The 17,847-nt window shown below is 49.1% G+C and overlaps 1 protein-coding gene and 2 long non-coding RNA genes across 6 annotated transcripts in view; 2 read left to right on the plus strand and 1 right to left on the minus strand.

Annotated features, from left to right (window-relative positions):
* Nucleotides 1-4,497, minus strand: part of ALDH1A3 (aldehyde dehydrogenase 1 family member A3) — a 36,947-nt gene extending 32,450 nt beyond the window's left edge. For 2 of the 3 annotated variants that reach the window (XM_036878676.2, XM_057494671.1), the window contains exon 1: nt 4,172-4,494. In XM_036878676.2, the coding sequence (XP_036734571.2) occupies nt 4,172-4,270 (99 nt within the window). In that variant the 5' untranslated portion in view covers nt 4,271-4,494. Of the gene's footprint in view, nt 1-4,171 lie in introns of all 3 variants that reach the window. The other variant, XM_057494672.1, reaches the window with a different exon arrangement.
* Nucleotides 4,498-4,842: 345 nt separating this feature from the next.
* Nucleotides 4,843-9,002, plus strand: LOC118908751 (uncharacterized). 2 transcript variants are annotated; one of them, XR_008994610.1, is made up of 4 exons: nt 4,843-5,401; nt 5,525-5,644; nt 5,773-7,734; nt 8,662-9,002. It is a non-coding gene; the product is annotated as an uncharacterized LOC118908751 (long non-coding RNA). The 2 variants fall into 2 exon arrangements; XR_005023329.2 differs by having other exon boundaries at nt 5,773-9,002.
* Nucleotides 9,003-14,897: 5,895 nt separating this feature from the next.
* On the plus strand, nt 14,898-17,243 carry LOC130681451 (uncharacterized). Its single transcript, XR_008994611.1, has 2 exons — nt 14,898-16,060; nt 16,249-17,243. It is a non-coding gene; the product is annotated as an uncharacterized LOC130681451 (long non-coding RNA).
* Nucleotides 17,244-17,847: the final 604 nt, after the last annotated feature.

Raw genomic sequence — 17,847 nt, forward strand, 5'->3', positions numbered from 1 at the left:
AGATAATATACAAAACACATTCCGACAGCATGGAGGTCCTGGCTGTCCAGAAAGAGGACAGCCTTGTCATCATGCCCAGTCGCAGGCATGGGTGTAATGCTTCAGGAGCATTGCCATCAAATAAAATGCCATCAATAATTTCCAAGTTCAAAACTAGTTCATCAGAGTCCTTTTCTATATCTATATGGATATCTTTTGCTTCTCTTCGAGCTGACTGAAAGAATTGTGTCACTGCAAGGGCTAATTTCAATTACTGTAAATCGTATTCATTTGAAGCACTTGACTCCCCAGATGTGGGGAGTCCTCGCATCCAGTGGGAGGCTCGGTTAGGTTCTGTGTCCTGGGCTCTTCTGTGAAAACTCCAAAGCTTACTGGAAGGAAGCCTGCCCCAGGAAGCTGCTGGCAGAAGCCGTTCCGATAACTCTCCCTGAAAGGCAGGGAAGTCTGAGTCTAGGGGCTGAGCACAGAAGGCCAGCTCTGGCTGGGCAGGTGGGCACCCGCCTCCAATCCCCCGTGGGGAATCCAGAGCTGAGAGTGTCCCTTGCTGCTAGGATGTGCCCATCCGACTTCTGGAAGCTCATAGCCTTCAACGTGAGGCCAGGCCTCCTGGGAAGAGCGCAGAAAAGGCCAGGCTACAATTACAGGTTTATTCTTCCAGCTGAAACCAAATCCAAGAGTTCACCCTTGCCATCCGGCAAGCAATCCCTCAGTAACAGCGAGAAATTAATAACTGGAGAAGAGGAGTTAAGTTAGTGCATGGAGGAAAGTGCAGGAGGGAAGAGAGGCCCATTTGTCGGAAGATGAAATTTCGTGGGTTAGATAATAGAAACTGTCAGTGAAAACTGCTGATTCTAGGTCCTTCCTGGTATCAATTCCAAGAGGAAGGGAAAATGAGAAGATGGTAGATGAGAATATAAATAAGGGGGATGGAAACAGATTGCAACGATCAAATGTCTGTTAGACTTCAACTCCAAGCATGTTCCTCCAAAAAAAAAAATTACTTGGTCGTTCATGACATTGATCCACAGTCCTTTCTAACCAACAACTTAGAAAAAAATTCTGACTGCTCAACTCTAACCATCTTTTCCCCTTACAATGTTTCTCATTTAGTAAATTTTTTTGTCTTTACAAGTACACTAGTAGGTAATTTTGCAAGGGGTTTCTACTGTTGATTTTTCTCTCTACTACAACCAAAAACACAAACAGCGAAAGGGTCGGTGAGTGTGGCCTACCAGTGGTGGTGGGTCTGTTATTCTGAGCCCCAAATCAAGAGAGCGGGTCTAAAAGAATTGTTCCCCTTGGCTTGTGAATTGGTATGAAACAAACCTTAGAGAGGCATAATATTAAGTTACTTTGAGCTGTAGATGGAATTCACATTGCACTTCAGTAGAAGAATGGAAGCGCGTGTCATCTGGACTGAGCTGGAAACCCACAGTTGTTCTGAGGAAATAGGTGTTGGGTTGAACGCACTGATAGGGGTCATACACGTGAGTTCCAACACCATTTAGAGTAACTTCTTCTGGATATCAGTTAAACTCAGAAGGAGAATGTTACAGAACAGGAGACTTGAGGGAATTTTATTTTTTATAAAAGAGCTCATAAAAACTCATGTTTTATGGTGTGGGAGATCACGGGGAAAACAGTGTAGCACAGAGAAGGCAAATAAGGACTCTGTGGCATCTTACTACACTGAAGGACAGTGACTGCATTGGGGTTTGGGTGGGGACTTGATAATACGGGTAAATGTAGTAACCACATTGTTTTTTCATGTGAAACCTTCATAAGAGTGTATATCAATGATACCATAATAAAAAATTTTTTTTAAATCTCATGTTTTAATGAAACAGAAAATCTTAGAATCTTTGTTACTAGAAGAAATTTTGTTAAGGAAAGGAAGGGACCGCCTGTGGTGAAAGGGGTTGCCATCCTCTGAGGGCTGTGTGGGAGTTCTGGGGGACACTCTTCTCACTGGAATCACACAGCAGAACCCAAGATTAGAATAAGTACGAGTGAATGAGCTTCGACAAGGCCAACCTGGACACTGAACTTACCCTGGGAAATGGCACCTTCAAGGGATGAGCTCAGACCCACCATCTCTGGCATGTCCTCCATTGGCAAGAAGTATCAAGAGTCAGGTTTGAAAAACAACAGACTATTACTGGCTCACACATTCCACCCCTCCCAACTGCCCACTCCGGTCCCCATTCTGCTGTTCTGTTTCTCCCACTTCCTGCTTCTCCCCTCAGCCCTGCTGGCTGCCCCCGTCCAGCCACAGGCTCCCTATGCGTCGCTCACCCAGGTTGCCCACCCTCAGCCACAACCTTGCAGGCTGTCCAGGCCCCACAGCTGCTCAGGGGGGACCTCTGAAGAGGTGGGCCCGAAGCAAGGACAGAGCAGGCAGGTCTTGCCTGGTGTCAGGCGGTTCAGCCATCATTGCCTGGGGACCCCTGCATCTAATTGCTTTGTCTCAGCCTCAATCACACACTCAGTACCATCTCACTGGGAAAAGGGGGTACCTACAAGATGGCAGACTGCTCTGTGCATCTGCTAAGATCCTCCTCCATAAGGGCTGCATTTACACTTGTAAAGGGTATAAAGAATTGCAGAGAAAGAGGTAAACTTTCCATATGTGGTTGCATTGCTCTGATAGGACTCAAAAAGGTAAAAAGTAAAAGGACAGTAATACATGTAATTTCTACATCATTTAGAAAAACCCTAAAGAACAAAAATAAAGACATGATCACCACCAACAGATGAGCACCAGTGTTGTTAGGATCTAAACAAATTTCAGCACTGTTTTCACTGTTTCCAGAATTTGTGTTGGACTTTTTGCTCTGAAGCTGATACTACTAAGAAAACTATTAAAAATACTCTCCAGCATTTATGGTGAAGTGTCTCTGTTGATTACAGAGCCCTTTGAAACAGTTAATTTAAATGTCATGTGATCAGAGGCCCAGACGACATTAAGTGACAAGAAACCAAAATCTGAAGGGCCACACATAGTGGCCTGCAACTTCCTCGGCTTGATTAAAACTATTTGAGAAACATAATTGCTACTTTTGAAAGTAAAATTGATGGAGAATTTTCTAAGTGCTGTGTCAGCTGGCGTTGGAGGCTATGGATAAGATGAAAAAAAAAAAAAAGAAGAAAGAAAGAAACAAAGTTGGGGAAATGGAAGCCAACCAGGTCTCTTGGCCTGCGTGCGCCCCCGAAGTGCCCCCAGCCCCCGACCCACGGCCTTCCCTCTGGCGCCCTCCCACGGGACACGCCCCTGGACGTGGGGCTCCCAGCCTTCCTCAGCCTGGTCTCCAGTCCTCGCCATCTTGTTTCCGCCCTAGGGTGGTGATCTCACCGCTTTGCTGACGCTCCCAGCTTCCCAGGCAGTGCAAAAAGGCAGAGAACCTGAGGACCACGCATCGCGATGGGGCCTTGCTGCTCGCGGCAACCAACCAGATATGAGACCCTTTAGTCGGTAACCACCAGGGCCTCTGGGCAATTTTATCAGTGATTATCTTCCTACTCCCTCCTTTCTACTGGGAAAAGAAGTACAAGGTAAGCACAGAAGGTGCCCGACGTTTCCCCCATTGCTCATGCATGTGTTTCTGGAGTCTTCCTGATGGAGACCGAGCTCTCAGACCCGCTCTTAGGGTTTCTCTCTGACCTTCCCGAAGCCCAACAGTTCAGACCTGAAACCATGCGTCAGGGTCTGCGCGGAGACCACCGCTCTCCGGGGTCCCCGCGACACGGCACCCCTGCTGGCCGTCAAAGCGGACCCTGCAGGGCCACGTCGGGCCCCGGGGGGCAGCAGCCTGGCACCGCAGGGACGCCCCCCAGCCTCTCTCTCTCCTGGCTTTGAGGCTTAAAGAGGCCGTCTGAGCTCGCCGATCGCAGAGCCCCTTCGGGGCGCGCGATGGACACCCGCGGGGCGCGGGATCCCTCCCGGGATGCCCTGGGCTGGACGCGGCTTCGGGAAGGCGGGGCCCCGCCGGAGAAGCTCGGGTCATCGGAGCGCCGGGAGAAGTCAGTTGAGGGCTCGCCGTCCGCAGCGCCCGGCACCCTCGGAGCCGAGCAGCGGGGCTCCTGGCCCACTGGCCCCTCGTCCCCTCCACCCAGGGCCGGCAGCCCAGCGCGGAGCCGGGCGGCCGTCGGGTGGGATGGACGCCCAGCTCACCTTGGTGAACTTGACCTCTAGGTTGCGGATGGGACGCGGCAGGGCAGGCTGTTTCCTGTCCGGCTGCCCGTTCTCCACGGCCCCGTTGGCGGTGGCCATGGCTCCTCCGCGCTCCCCGGCCCCAGGCGCCCGAGTCTGCGGCGCCGGCTCCGGCCGGGGCGGTGCACAGCCTGTTCGCGGGGTGACAGCTCCGCGCCGCTTTATGGAGCGCCCCACGCCTCCCGCCCGAGGGGGCCGTCTAATTGGCTGCAGGACGGGAGGAAGGGAGGGCGGGCTTGAGGGGAGGGCGCGGGTCCGCGTCACCCCACCCCGCCCGCCGCCCCTGCGGGAGCCCGGCCACCGCGCCGTGCGCTCCCCCGCCCCCGAGGCTGCCCTTGCAGGAGCTCCTCGAAGCGCCGCCGGGACCCCGGAAGTCCCAGGGCCCGGACAGCGGGCGCGGGCACGGGGGCGGGACGCGGGGGCCGCAGCGCCTGGCGCCCTCCCCGAAGTCAGGCGAGGTCGCGCGCGGCACCTGCAGCCCCCGGCCCTCCGCCGCCCCGCGCACTCGCCCAACTTTTGTCCGTGCGCCGCGCTCCGGGATGAGCGCCCGCCCGCCGGGACCCTGCAGGCCGGTGTGGGGTCGGAGAGCCCCGCGTCGATGCCCACGTGCCTCGGCCTAGACACAGGCCGCTGGGTCTCCGCTCTCAGGACAGACGCCCGCCGAGCCCCACTCGGCCTGGAATTTCCTCGTGGCCCTGGGGCTTCACACGCCAAGGGGCAGAAGGTGAAGGGAAAACGTTTGGCCCTCCCTTCCTGCACCGCGCTGTGGAGTCCCCGCATCGCTGGGCCTCTGACCTTCACAGGCTCACACCGCTGTCCAGCCCAGGGCCCTGGGATGCAATCATGGTTTCTAAAATGCATACATTATACCTCAATTTGAAAGAATGAAGAAAAGAGAAAGCACAGGAGATCTTTGCAGCTTAACGTTTTAAGAGTCAAAGCTTTTGGTTCGCAGATTGCTCATAACTTCCCACGGAAGCAGAAGATCCCTGGATCCTCTTGTTTAGCCATTTGGGAAACACTCCCCCAACGCCAGGGACTTGCCCCAGGTCCTGTCTGAGACTTGGAAGGAGCTTCTCATGCATGTCATCCCTCGGGTTCCTAGAACAATGATGTGGGGGCACGAACCCCAGGACAAAAGCAGTGGTTTAATCCTCAAGACAGGCTCAGCCCTTCACTCCAGTTCCTTCTGTGAGTAATCGCAAGTGACGGGCAATGGGAGCTGAGGGGACGTCTTACTGTCTCGAGGCTCTTTCTGTTTGTTTTTGGGATCTCAGCATCCATTGCTGGTCCCTCTTTCTTTCCTCACTACAGTGCTGCTGGGCGACCTTCTGGATAATGGAATAAGCTTTCGAGATTTTAGGAACCCCCTCATCAGATAACCTGCCCTTTGGGGTGAAAACATCCTGTGCTGTTATGAGTTAGGATACACAGGTGAGGCAGGGACAGGGGATAATGGGTCCCCTAAATGGGTTACAGTTGACTGACATCAGTGCATCTGTCCTCCACGCTAGGTTCATTAACACTGATGAGTCGCAGAGCAACGTTTCCTCTCTCCTCAGCTGTTCCTGCCAGTTCCCTGGGTCTCTGCCCTGACTAGCTGGCCCAGGGCACCCACACAGGTCTCCTGGAAAGATGTGGGTGGATGTCTCATGTCAAGGCCCATGGCTGGATGCTGACCCCCAGCATCTGGGTGCCAGGGCCCAGGAGGGCCTGCAGGGTCTGATGGCAGACCCTCCCTGTCCTGGGGCCAGGGACCCAAGTCTGTGGGGCATACCAAGCACCATGAGACTGCAAGTAGAGAAGCTTTCTAACCTTAACTTCCATTCCAAGAGTTTCTTTGGGATTCTGGATGGTTGAACTTATGTCCCTGGTGCGAGGGCTTAAAAAAAAAAAATCTGAAAATTTGTAGAAGAAATTGTGTTAAGTAACTGTTGGCTGGATGGGTGGAGGCAAATGGGGTGGGGGTTTAGGAACTCTGATCCCTTAGGATAAGACAGTGAGCCTGTTCGCTTGAAGGTGGACAGCTGCCACCTTGCTTACCTTAAAGTCAGGAATGGAGGCCACCTCACTTCACACAGAAAGACACCCTTGTGACTGGCAGCATCTGGCCTTGGGGGCCAGTAGCAATGACACATACTGCCTCACCTGCAGCTTCTCCTGTTGACACCCACCCACATGATCCTGGGAGCCTGGGATAGGAGCGGGGCACTTGGCCATAGCAGGGGTCTCCCAGAGAGCAGGTCAGGGGATAGGCCTGGCTCCAGACTTGTCCAGACCAGCAGAATACCTCTGCTCCCCTGACCTGCCACCCAGTGGGAGGGAGGAAGCAAGATACTCTTCTCCCCATTTTACAGGTGAGTAAACAGAGGCACGCAGATACTTGTCCCAGAATCACCGACAGTGGAGGAACCAAAGCCAAACTGTGTGGGGTGGGTGGGGCAGGCCATGGAGGAGGGATTTCTCTTCCTTTCCTCTGTGTCCTTCTTTCACCAAGGGTAGCACCTGGTCCTGTGTCCCCCATGTCACCGGGACAGCAGAGAACACAACAGATGTACAGGTGCAAAGTCATAGCAGAGTCCCTCTAGGCTGTGTCTTTCATAGAAATTAAACCCTGAGGTCCTGCCTCCGAGATGGTGACCAGGAGGAAGGGCCATTAGCCAGTGGGTGTCCGGGTGGCAGGACGATTACCTGAACATTTCAGGCACCAGAGGCCCAGCCCCTCCTGACCACATCCCTCACCTGGATTCCAGCTGTGTTCTCTTGGGTTGGACACTTCATCACTCTGAGCTTCAGTTTCTTTTTCTGCAAAATAATCTCAATTTACAGCGTTTGGGGAAGCTCAAGCAAGAAAATGGTATGAAAGAGTGCTTTATAAACCATAAAGTTCTGTATACATGCCAGTTCCTTATTTTCCTGTTCTTGCTGGAGACCTCCTGCCAAGGCTTTTCTTCTAGGAAGTAGCAAGTTCCCCGGCTTCTTTCTGGCTGGTGGAAGCTTCCCTGGTCAACAGTTACTCTGCTAATTTCATTGTAAAAATAATATTTTTATTTTGTATTCAGCTCTGTGGCTCTGCTGTTGTGTGTTGCTTGGTTCATGGCATGTCAGATTGTCTGAATCCAGGATGTTTCCTGTCGGAGGCTTGTTTGTTCAGTGAACATTCCATGAAAATAAGCATGTATTTAAGACAAAATTGAAGTTAGATGCTACCACCCCCAAGCTCAACCTAATTCCATTTTAAGTGTATAAACATTTTGGAAAATGTTGAGTTCTGTAGCAAATGTACTTAATAATAATGATGATAATAATGGAGCCTCTGTTTTGTTTTTCTTTATTCCAAGTCTGATATTTAAGCCTCCCTGGGGGTGCCCAGAAGCCTTCTGAGGGCCCCCAGGGTCCCCAGAGCTGGTGGCCTCCCGCACGCCTCACCCAACAACTGGGAGTCAAGGCCAAGCTCTGGGACCTGGATGTGCGGAACCCTGTGGTGGAGACCCAGGCTTCTCGGGTGAAGGTCATTGTCTGAAGTAAGGAAACAGTGAGGTTCTTCAGTGGCTCAGCAAACATGACCTCACCTCAGTTGTCTTGGCTATAAAATGGGCTGAAGTGTCCCTGAGGTGAGAGAAGGTTAACTCTACTGTGACACCTCCCCACTTGTGTCCATGGAGTGGATTCCACATTCCATGTGAGTCAGTCGGTGTTGCCCGAATCTGACTTGAATTGGGAACTACTTCCCTTTCGTGGCCACTCACTGTAACTTAAGACCCCTCACATACAGTCCAGGCTACTATGTCATTCTCTCCTCAGGGAATTACACAACAAGCTTGCTGCGAGTTTTCATCAGTGATTACTTACACCAGAGGGAGGAGCACCGGGGCCCGAGGAAGAGCAGCCAGCTGACACTCAGCCACAGTGGAGAAGGGGCCCTAGCACCACATCTTTCAGCCACTTTCTTTTTTAGCCCTGCTGGGCATTTCTGGCCCTGAGGGAAGATCTTCCACACACAGTATTGGTCTGGGGTATATCAGTTTTAGACCAGGTAGAAGCAGAGAACTAAGTATGTAAAAGCAAAGAAGATACATCAAAGTATTTGTGGGTCAGGTCTTGATTGAGCCTCACACACACGCAGCCTAACAGTTCATGGCAACTGGAACTTCCCCCCAGGTCCACCTTCCATGAGCAACCCTCTAGTGATTAAGAAATGTGACAAGGCCAGGAGAGAACATGGCAGGTAAGGTAGAGACCGCTGGTTGGCCACCCAGTTCTTATCTTCTTTCTTGCCAGTGGAACTGCGTCTCATTGAGGGTAGCAGTGTGCATTGATAAAACATTTTCCAGGCTCTCTTGCAGCCAGGATGGCTTAATGAGATATAGGCCAAGTCTTTGGTTTGAGTTTTCAGAGAAAATCTTTACATGAGGGCTGAGCTGGCGACAGGCTCTTCTTTCTTTCTGCAGCCTGGAATACGGACATGAGGGCTGGGGCTCCAGCAGCCATCTAGTGACCGTAAAGTAATTCTGACAATGAAAATTACATGATAAAGAAGTTTTTACATAAGGAGAACCAAGTTTCCTGATGACCCTGGAATCAGGCTTTCTGCCCTGGATTTCCTTTCTTGGATTTCTTTCATGGGAGCAAAGGGAAAATCCGTGTCTTATTTAAGCTTACTATTTGGGCTTTCTGTTATGTGACTGAACCTAATCCTAAGTGATACAGCTGACTATTTAGACCTCATCCCATCACCATGATTAGAAAAACAAAATACTCCCTTTGTATACAAAAAGCAGAACATTAAAAAAAAAACTCCTTATCATCATCTCTGGTTTTTTGGGGGCTTTAATCAAATTCTCTGAATATTCTGTGCTCAGATTTATGGTAAATTAAAAGGCAAAGACAAAATGAATCCTGGGATGGAATAAATGAAGCTAGCTCATTGGTTCATCCACAGCTTACATTGCCTAAACTGGATGGTAAGTTCCTACCCAGAGAAGACAATCCTTTTGGTACAAAGGCCTTCAGAGGGCTGTGCAGGTAACCCGCCATTCTCTGGTGGCCCTGGGTGTTAGGTTTTGGGGCTGGACCTGCTAGCCTACTGAGGAAGGTACCAACATTCCTCAGAGAGCTGGTGGGACTACACAGGTCTCTGGGCCACCCAGATCTGGAAGCTGCTTGGCCAGGTCAGCCCTCGATAAAGCAGCAAGAAGTCAGACTTTTGGTTTTAAAGAATACAAAACACCACTACATATAATCATTGCATCTCACTCAGAACACTCCACCCTTCTCAATACTGCCACCAGACTTTCTCAGTGACATGAACAGTTGTTTGCAAACTTTACAACCCTCTTCAAAATTCAGGGATTCTGAGTTTTGAACCAAATTTGAATTATTTGGGGGTTTGAGTTCAATTCACTTGGACAAAAGGCACTTCCTGGTTAGAAGGAAAGTCCTTTAAGGGGCTTATAAAAGGGTTCTGGAAGATTTTTGGACACAAAGTGGCTCTCAAACAATTGTGCTGAGTTAAGCCTAACTCAATCAGAAACATGCATATTAAATTTCTCTTGAAATTCACATGGGTATAAAAATGTTGGGAAAGGGGGCTTAGCAAGATATGCGGTTTGCCAAACCCAAAATGTTTGAAAACTAATTTGAGTGTGTTCATTTGGCAAATCACTCTTGAGCTCATCTATCCTAGCCCCACAGTGACAAGATTTTCCTCCTGTCTTTTGGCTGGGACTCCCTGTAAAGGACCATCGATTACCGAAGAATCTTCCTTTGGATTTTTGCCATTATTTGAATCCTGGGGTGGAGATGGGGTGGGAAGCGGAGAGGCTGTTAAAATCTGTGTTCTCATGAGATAGCCTGCGGATCCTCTTGCAGTTGTGCATTTGTGGGGTGAAAGTCACTCAAGCAGTGCTCTTACGCTTACCCTGTAATCAGAAAGTCTTCATGAAGCCCATCTATCTTATCATACATTTAGCTGTAACAGATGTGAAGCCTATTTATGTATATTTTTCTGGTGTTTTTTTGATATGACATTCTGGTGATCCTAAAACATCTGCTCCACCCCCAGGTGAATAGATTAATTGCTAACCTGCAGTGTTTCCAAATTCATCATTCTTATCCTTATTGAATATATCTGCAGGTATTGAGTTTGGACTATATTGTATATATTATTTGTATTTTATAATATATTAATTTTATTATATTATATTCAAACATAGTTTATTAAAAGACAATGAATTGGATACGGTGTATTTTCCACCAGAGAGTAAATAAGAATAAATATTAGGAACAAAAACCAGAATTATAGGCTTTACATGAGTTAAATGTACAATGCGTACATTCCATGCACACTTCAGTCGCTATGAAGTTCAGCCCATCTTGTATCTTGGAAGTACCAGTGTTTGCACCTGCTAGCGTGCCCAGTGACTTCACCGCACTCTTCTGGCTGGCCACTAGATGTCATGGGACCAAGTTAAGCAGGAAGTTGCTTCTAAAGTTTTTTCACTGTGAGAAACAGAAATTCCTCAACTTATAAATAAACGGTATTGCAAAAGCTTATTGACATTAGAGTGCCTAAAACCTCAGTTGTATCATGGACACAATGCTAAACCTGGAGGTTAGCATGCAGGCTAGCCCACAAAAGCCCTCTGACTTCTTAAATGAGCCTAAAACGAGGTCCTAGCTTTGAGACCATACATGTGTGGATGTGAGTCTCTGCCCAGTGAACACTTGGTTGGGCCTGGCACCTGAGCTTTGCGGACCTCAACTTCCTCTTCTGAAAATGGGAGTAGTGATTCCTGCCCAGCAAGGGGAGTGGGAGGGATAAACAAAAGAGCAGGTATGACATGCCAAGTATACTTGCAGTAAAACAGACAGGAAGACATCACTGGTGATGCCCAACCCATAACTGATCTGACAGGCAGCACCATGCTAGAGCCCTGTTCTACCTGTCCTCAGCTCCCAGGCATCACTCCCACGGGGCAGCTCCTGATCCACATCCCTTCCTGCCCCTCGCACAGGCAAGACCACCAAGGACCCTCTAATGGAAATTTGCCAAGAGACTGCAGGAAATAGATACTTTAATACCAAAAGATGAGTATTGTGAGCTTAGGAGTTCGGCCTCACAGGTGGACAGACTGGTTAGGATTCCCAGTAAGGCATTTATTAGCAGCCTCATTATTTAAACTCCCTGAGCTGCAGTTTTCTCATCTGCCAGAAGGGGATGTTGGGACCACCCTCATCATAGGCTGAGAAACCTAACTGAGATCCCCAAAGTGACAAGGCCAGTCTCTGCCTGGTATAGCAGATGCTCCATTTATTCCACCTGAGACTTTCTGCTAGGAAGACGGACCCCAGTCCTTCAGCCCTGGTCAAGAAACTCCCAGTAGGTGAAAGCTTGTCAGCTCCTCTAGAACCTTCTTCATTTTCTCTCGACTGATGCCACAAGCAGCTTCCAGTGGCTCCAGACCCCAGGGGACCAGAGACCCTTCTCTGGCTGACTCCAGGTCCACAGCCCCTGAAACACTATCCCCAACATTGCAGACACTTCCTGGGCTCCTTCTAGAAATCTTTTTTGGTTGGGGGCTTCTGAAAGCCTGACTTGCCCTGACTTTTTTCTCTTTCTCCTGTTTCATTAGCCATCTGTTAGGGCTGAATCTTCCCAATTTTCCTAGTCCATGTCAGCTGTAAACTTTCTTTCCCAGGCTGACTCTCAGGCATTAGTAGGGCACTTGCAGCGCTGTGCAAGGAAGGATCTCACCTCATCATCAGTGCGATGATTGATTAGCTATGTCTGCCATGGGCACAGCATACAGCAAAGCCCTAGAAACCAGCCTTCTCACCCTGTATCAAGCACAGAAATCACCTGGGACCTTGTTAATGTGTGGATTCAATTCACACGTCTGTGGTGGGTTCAGGATTCTGCACTACTAACAAGTATCTGAGAAATGTCCTTTCTAGATTAGAAACATCAGCATCTCTGGTCTCTGGTTTGGCCAATATCTGTCCTCCCATGAAAGCACTCTCCAAATCGCCTAACCTGAAGCTCACCTTGTCAGGATGCCTGAAGTGAGTCCTTCTCTTTCTAGTTCTGTTTCTTTTCAGGTGGAGATAACTTTATGCTTCACCGTGAGCCCAGGGAAAGTCCAGTGTCCATCCCAGCCAAAAGTCAACTGCTTCCTCTCTTCAGAGGCTCCTTATAGCTACTACCCCCAAGGAAATGGCTTTGCAGAATTGTAATCACTACAGTTGTATAAGACCAAAGCCCAGAAACACCAGGGCAATACTATGAATAAGAGGTTATATTTTCATTATATGAAATAAAAATCACTCTTTATATTTACATTCAGTTCTAGAGCTTGCAGAAGGCAGGTTTATAGATTTAGAGAAGGTGGGAGGGAGTTTTAGGGCATTTGCGGGGCTAGGCCCCAAGCCATTGGTGGAGCTGGGATAGATGCTACTAAGGCCAAGAGGCTACTTTGGAACATGAAGCCCCCATCCCCTCGGCAGCAGGGCATGACAGTTATTTGCCCAGAATGGCTGAAGCAGTGACATCAAAGGGGCAAGTGTGGGTAGTGGACAGTTGAAACTGGCAGTGGGAACCTGAGCATGGAGATGGCACCAAGTCTCAGGCTTCTTTGTAAGAACATTGGCTCTAGGCAATGTGAAAAACAAAGTGGTTGCCACATTCACCCATATTATCGAGTTCCCCCATACCCCATTGCAGTCACTGTCTGTCAGTGTAGTAAGATGTTGATATTGGCCTTCTTTACCAGGCTGAGCTACGTGAAGGCAGGAACACTTGTCTAGTTCCTCCACTATTGCGTAGTCAAGAGGCCAACATAGTTGATGAACCAAAAAAAAGTCACTAAGTGCTGAGTCAGTGCATTACTTCCACATTATGTTATGGACTTAGGAGATGAAATCACTGGCTCCAGCAGTGGTTGGCTGTGTGACCAGGGGCATGTCTCTAAGCTTCAACTTTCTTCATACTCTGTAAAATGGGTCAGCTTAGCAGCAAACAGCTGAGCGGATGGCCTGGTGCCAAGGTGCTGGACTGTTCTGGAAATGGCCTCTTCAGGTGAGGGTGCCTGGTCAGGCTGGGTGTGTGGCCACCTTCATCTCCTCAACAAGGGGTCTGCTAACACAGCAGCGCATTCATTGACCAAGGTCAGGGTGGTTTTGCTCACAATGAGATGGAAAGGAAGATTGATTAAGGGGTGATAAACTTTTCTGAGATCCCTGAACAAAGGCTGGCATAGAGTGAAATCCTGTGTAAAGTGGAACTGACTAGAGTATGGGGAATGTAAAAGACAGTGAAGTAGTACCCTGTCACTACCCTTTCAGACTCCCAAACCCCTCCCACTGAATCAGCAACCAGAAACCTGCAGGGCCTTGCCTGATCCACCTTCCACCTCTGCACTACATCTGTGCCATGCTGCCTGCTCGCCAGGCACTGGCTGTGAAGGGTGTCTTTGTCTTCCAAAAACACAGTCATCTCATTTCTACCTCAGGGCCTTTGCAAATGCACTTATGTCTGTGGGGGAATGCTCTTTTGTGACCTCTTCTGTCATGAAAGTTTCAGCTCAAGTGCTGCCTTGTCAGAAAGGCCTCCCCAACTAGCCTACCACAGTGTCCTGTCTACTACTGTCCTTACACACTCACCAAACCTTCCCACTTTGTGGTTTATATTGCTTGGACTCTTTCTTCTAGCACCTAACATGCAGAGACCCCAGCACCAGCCACCTGGTGGCGTCACTGGCCCAGGACAGCTTGGTTCCAGATCTTGCAAGTGGTCCCAAAATATTTAAAATGCAAATGGCTGTTTATATATTTGGCACATTCATCAGCTGTGAGCTGGATATTTTATTAGTAGGTCTGCAGCAAATGTATCAGGACTAATGTCCTTTCTAGAACAAATTAAAATGAGGCCTTGGGTTGGAGTAATAAAAACAAGTTCTGCTTGTTTTCCCACCATTCCTGCAACATTAATAGATGAAATAACATTGTCAGTGGTTAGCTTATGTTATCAACCCATTAGAGACCATAGAGATCTCCAAAACCTATTTCTTTGTCTCACGGGCAGATCAACTCTGGACTCAGAGAGCCAGTACTTGTCCAGGGTCATAGAGTTAGTTGCGACTGAGCCAGGTCCAGAGAGCCACCTGATTCCCAGTTCCAGATGAGGATGTTTTCTTCTGCACCAAGTGGAAATCCTTGACCTTCAGGCATATTGGCTTGTACGCTGTAAGAAGTAGAAAGGCCAATCCTGAGTGAAGTGGACGTCTCGGAAGCCAAGGGGCTTCATAATCTGTTAAAGCATTTTATGGGCTGGGCAGGATGAGTACGAAAAATGGGACATGGTGTTTGCTCTGAGAGAGTTTATAATTTAGTTGGGAAAATATGTCCAGGTAGAGTCATTAATTTTCAATTCAAGGTGTTATGCTATCCTGGAGAGGGAAAGACAGAGGCAAGAGACACTCCTGGGTATAAGGAAAATTTTAAAAACAGTTATATGCAAGATGATACACTTCAACCTTTGTTCTATCCCCTGGTTTTGATGAAAGGATAGTTGGCAGAATTGGCTCAACTGCACCGAAGGTGCCAGAATCCCAGCTTCACCTCTGGGCAGTGCTGTAAGGGTCACACTGGGGTCATGGGTCTGGCAAGCCCTGGCCCAATGTGTGGTCCAGGCACCTGTCCCCTTCGGATCTGCCATGTTTCTTGGCCCCTCATGTCTCCCACCTAAAGCGTGTCTAGTGTGGGCTTTAAAGACAAACAGCTCCTCAGGGTGTCCCAAAGGGCTACAAACTCTGAAAGTGCCAAAATAGGCCCGACTTGGGCTATTACCAGGTACTAGCCTGTGTGTGAGGCCACAAAATAGAGTTCACCCACTTAGAGTAAAGCCTCCTTCCGAAGGAGAGGGAGAGAGAGCTGCCCACACTCCCAAGCTGTCTCCCTCCATCCTGAACTGGAAGCTGTGCTGCCAGCCCGCCTGGCACAGCAGTACTGGGCATACGGTATGTGGGGTGTTGGTTCTCAAGAGGGAGAACACTTTTTGATTATTATTTTTCTTAAAACACAGCATGCAGGTATGACTTTTTACATATTGCCATTTTGGCTCTACCTTGTAGTTAGGGACTAATAGACAAACTTACTTTTTCTCCTCCAGTTGTGCCGAATTTGTTGTCTATTATATGCATTAAATATAAAAAATGCTTGAGTGTAGGTGGTCTGGCATACCACTGTCTGTAAGAGCTCTTAGTTGCCTACTGCCCTCTCTCATCTTTTGAATGATCTAGCAACTTCCTTCGAGCTAAACATTGTGATTGAAGGAACTTATTTTTGGTAACTTTCCCAACCCACAAAACCAATTCCATTTTAAGGTGGAAAAGTAGTGTAACAATGGCATTACTGTGTTTTTGTCTGTGACATGAAAATGTTTAAGCTTGACCCTCACACCAGTCGCTGCTGAAAGGTACTGCCCTGTACAAAAAAAAAAAACCAAATCCTAAACTGTCTGTTTATGGTTATCACGGTTCACTTCGTTAAGCCATAACTCTGATTACATTCTTTCTCCTGCCCTACCCTGAAGGCTGAGCTTTGAGGCCAGGGGGCCGGCCTGTTCTTCCCTGGGAACTGTGCGTCCAAAAACACATTTGGGCAAAATAGGTGTGGGGTGGATGAAGGGACCTCTCAAACTCTGTGGGGACTTATTTCAGAACCTCCTTCCGGGCCCTGGAATCCTGCTTCCATCTCCCACGTCCTGAGCACTCACCCCTTGAGGCCCCTGGTTCCTGTTGCACCTGCAGAGACTCAGTTGGGAAATTCCTGGCTGAGGAGGGAGAGGGTGAGGTAGGTAAGGTCATGCGGGAATATGTTTTAATCTGCAGTAATGATGCACAGGCAGAAATCTTGAAAGAATGGGATGGAGTGAACGGAAGGAACCAGTGGCTGCGAGTAAGGGGTGTGTGGAGGTCCTCGTCCCTCTGTGTGTCGGTCTCCTACCAAGTCATGCTTCATCTTGGTGACCTTTTCTGCAGGGCCCGTCGCTGCTGTGAAGGACAGATCTAAACCACGTGGATGAGAGGGCCGTCCTCAGGGCCACGCATGCAGCCCTTGACAAGATGCGCTTAGAGGAGAGTTCTGGCCTCATCATGCCCCCTCAGGGACATCCCTTTGTGCGAGAGGCTGAGTAAGGAAGAGGGAGAGAGCAGGCCAAGGATGCGGGTTGCCCTGGGTTCCATTCCCAGTCCCAGTCACGTGGGGCTTGGGCAAACCCCTTTGCCTCTCTCAGCTTCAGCCTCCTCACCTACAGAATACAAATCATCACGCCTTCTCGTGCGGTGGTGGCAGCTGGTCCCCAGAGATGGCTCCCACCAACCGAGCCTCCCGGCGTTCACACCTGTGCAGTCCCTTCCCATGCTACCTCTGGGCTGGTCCTGCCACTCCCTTAACTACAGAATGTGCTGAGCGATGCTGGGCTGGTTCTGGGCCTGACCCCTAAGAAGGTCAGAGAGCTTCCTCCTCTGCACTTTCGGGGGCCTGATCCACTGTGTAAGAAGTCCAGATATCCTTCAGAGAGACCATGTGAAGAGGCCGCACACAGAGAGGGATCCTGTGAAATTCCAGAAAGATACAAGCCCATCTGTCCCAGGGCCCCAACAAAGCCCACCTCCCGGCAGATGGGTGAAGCCATCTTGGACCACCAGCTCTAGCACCATCTTGTCCGACCAACCCTGGTACCATCTTGGATATCCAGCTCCTGCACTGTTTTGTATGACCAGCCCTAGTTACCCCTCTGAATGATCAGCCCCAGCACCTTCTTGGATGACCACCCCAGGTCCCTTCTTAGATGACCAGCCCCAGTGTCATCTCAGCTGACCAGCTCCAACACCATCTTGGACCACCAGCCCCGGCGCCACCTGACTGCTGCTCCACGACAGACACCAAACAAGACCAAGAAGCACTTTCTAGCTGAGCCCCAGACAACACTCAGGATCATGAGAGATAATGAAATTCCTACTGTTTTAAGTCACTGAGTTTTGGAGCAGTTTGTTATGCAGCAATAGATCACAAGACTTGGGGCATCCCCTAAACTAAGGAATGCCAGCTGTCTGTGCAATAGTCATCATGAGGATTGGAAAGATTTCCTGTTAAGCCACATTATAGGGCCTGGCATACAGCAGGTGTTCAAAAATAGCCATTTCGTTGTTATAAATAAATATAATTGTTTTTCCCTCTTTTGAGCCCTAATTATTTTAAACATTGACTTCTTACAGGCCCTAGCTCCCAATATCCCGAAATTTTGATTAATTCCAAGTGTGCCCATCCATAAGCAGAGCCATATTTCAGAGCCTCTTGTTCAACAAACATTTATAGGACTGTTATTATGTGGCAGACTCCAAGCTAAGTACCAAGGCTCCAGAGGTGAAAAGAAGAGATACAACCCTGATCTCATAGCTCTTGCAGACTGGGGAGAGGGCAGGCTTAGAATGAGAACTTACAAGTGTGAAGTGGTACGGAGAAGAGCAGAAAGGGGTGGGCTTAGATTTAGTTCAGCTGCTAGTGACAGAGGCTGGAAACCACAGTGAATTAAAGAAGGTAGAGGTTTACTTTCACATGAAAGAATTAAAGAGAGG

Source organism: Manis pentadactyla, chromosome 18 (assembly GCF_030020395.1).
Source record: "Manis pentadactyla isolate mManPen7 chromosome 18, mManPen7.hap1, whole genome shotgun sequence".
NCBI lineage: Eukaryota > Metazoa > Chordata > Mammalia > Pholidota > Manidae > Manis > Manis pentadactyla.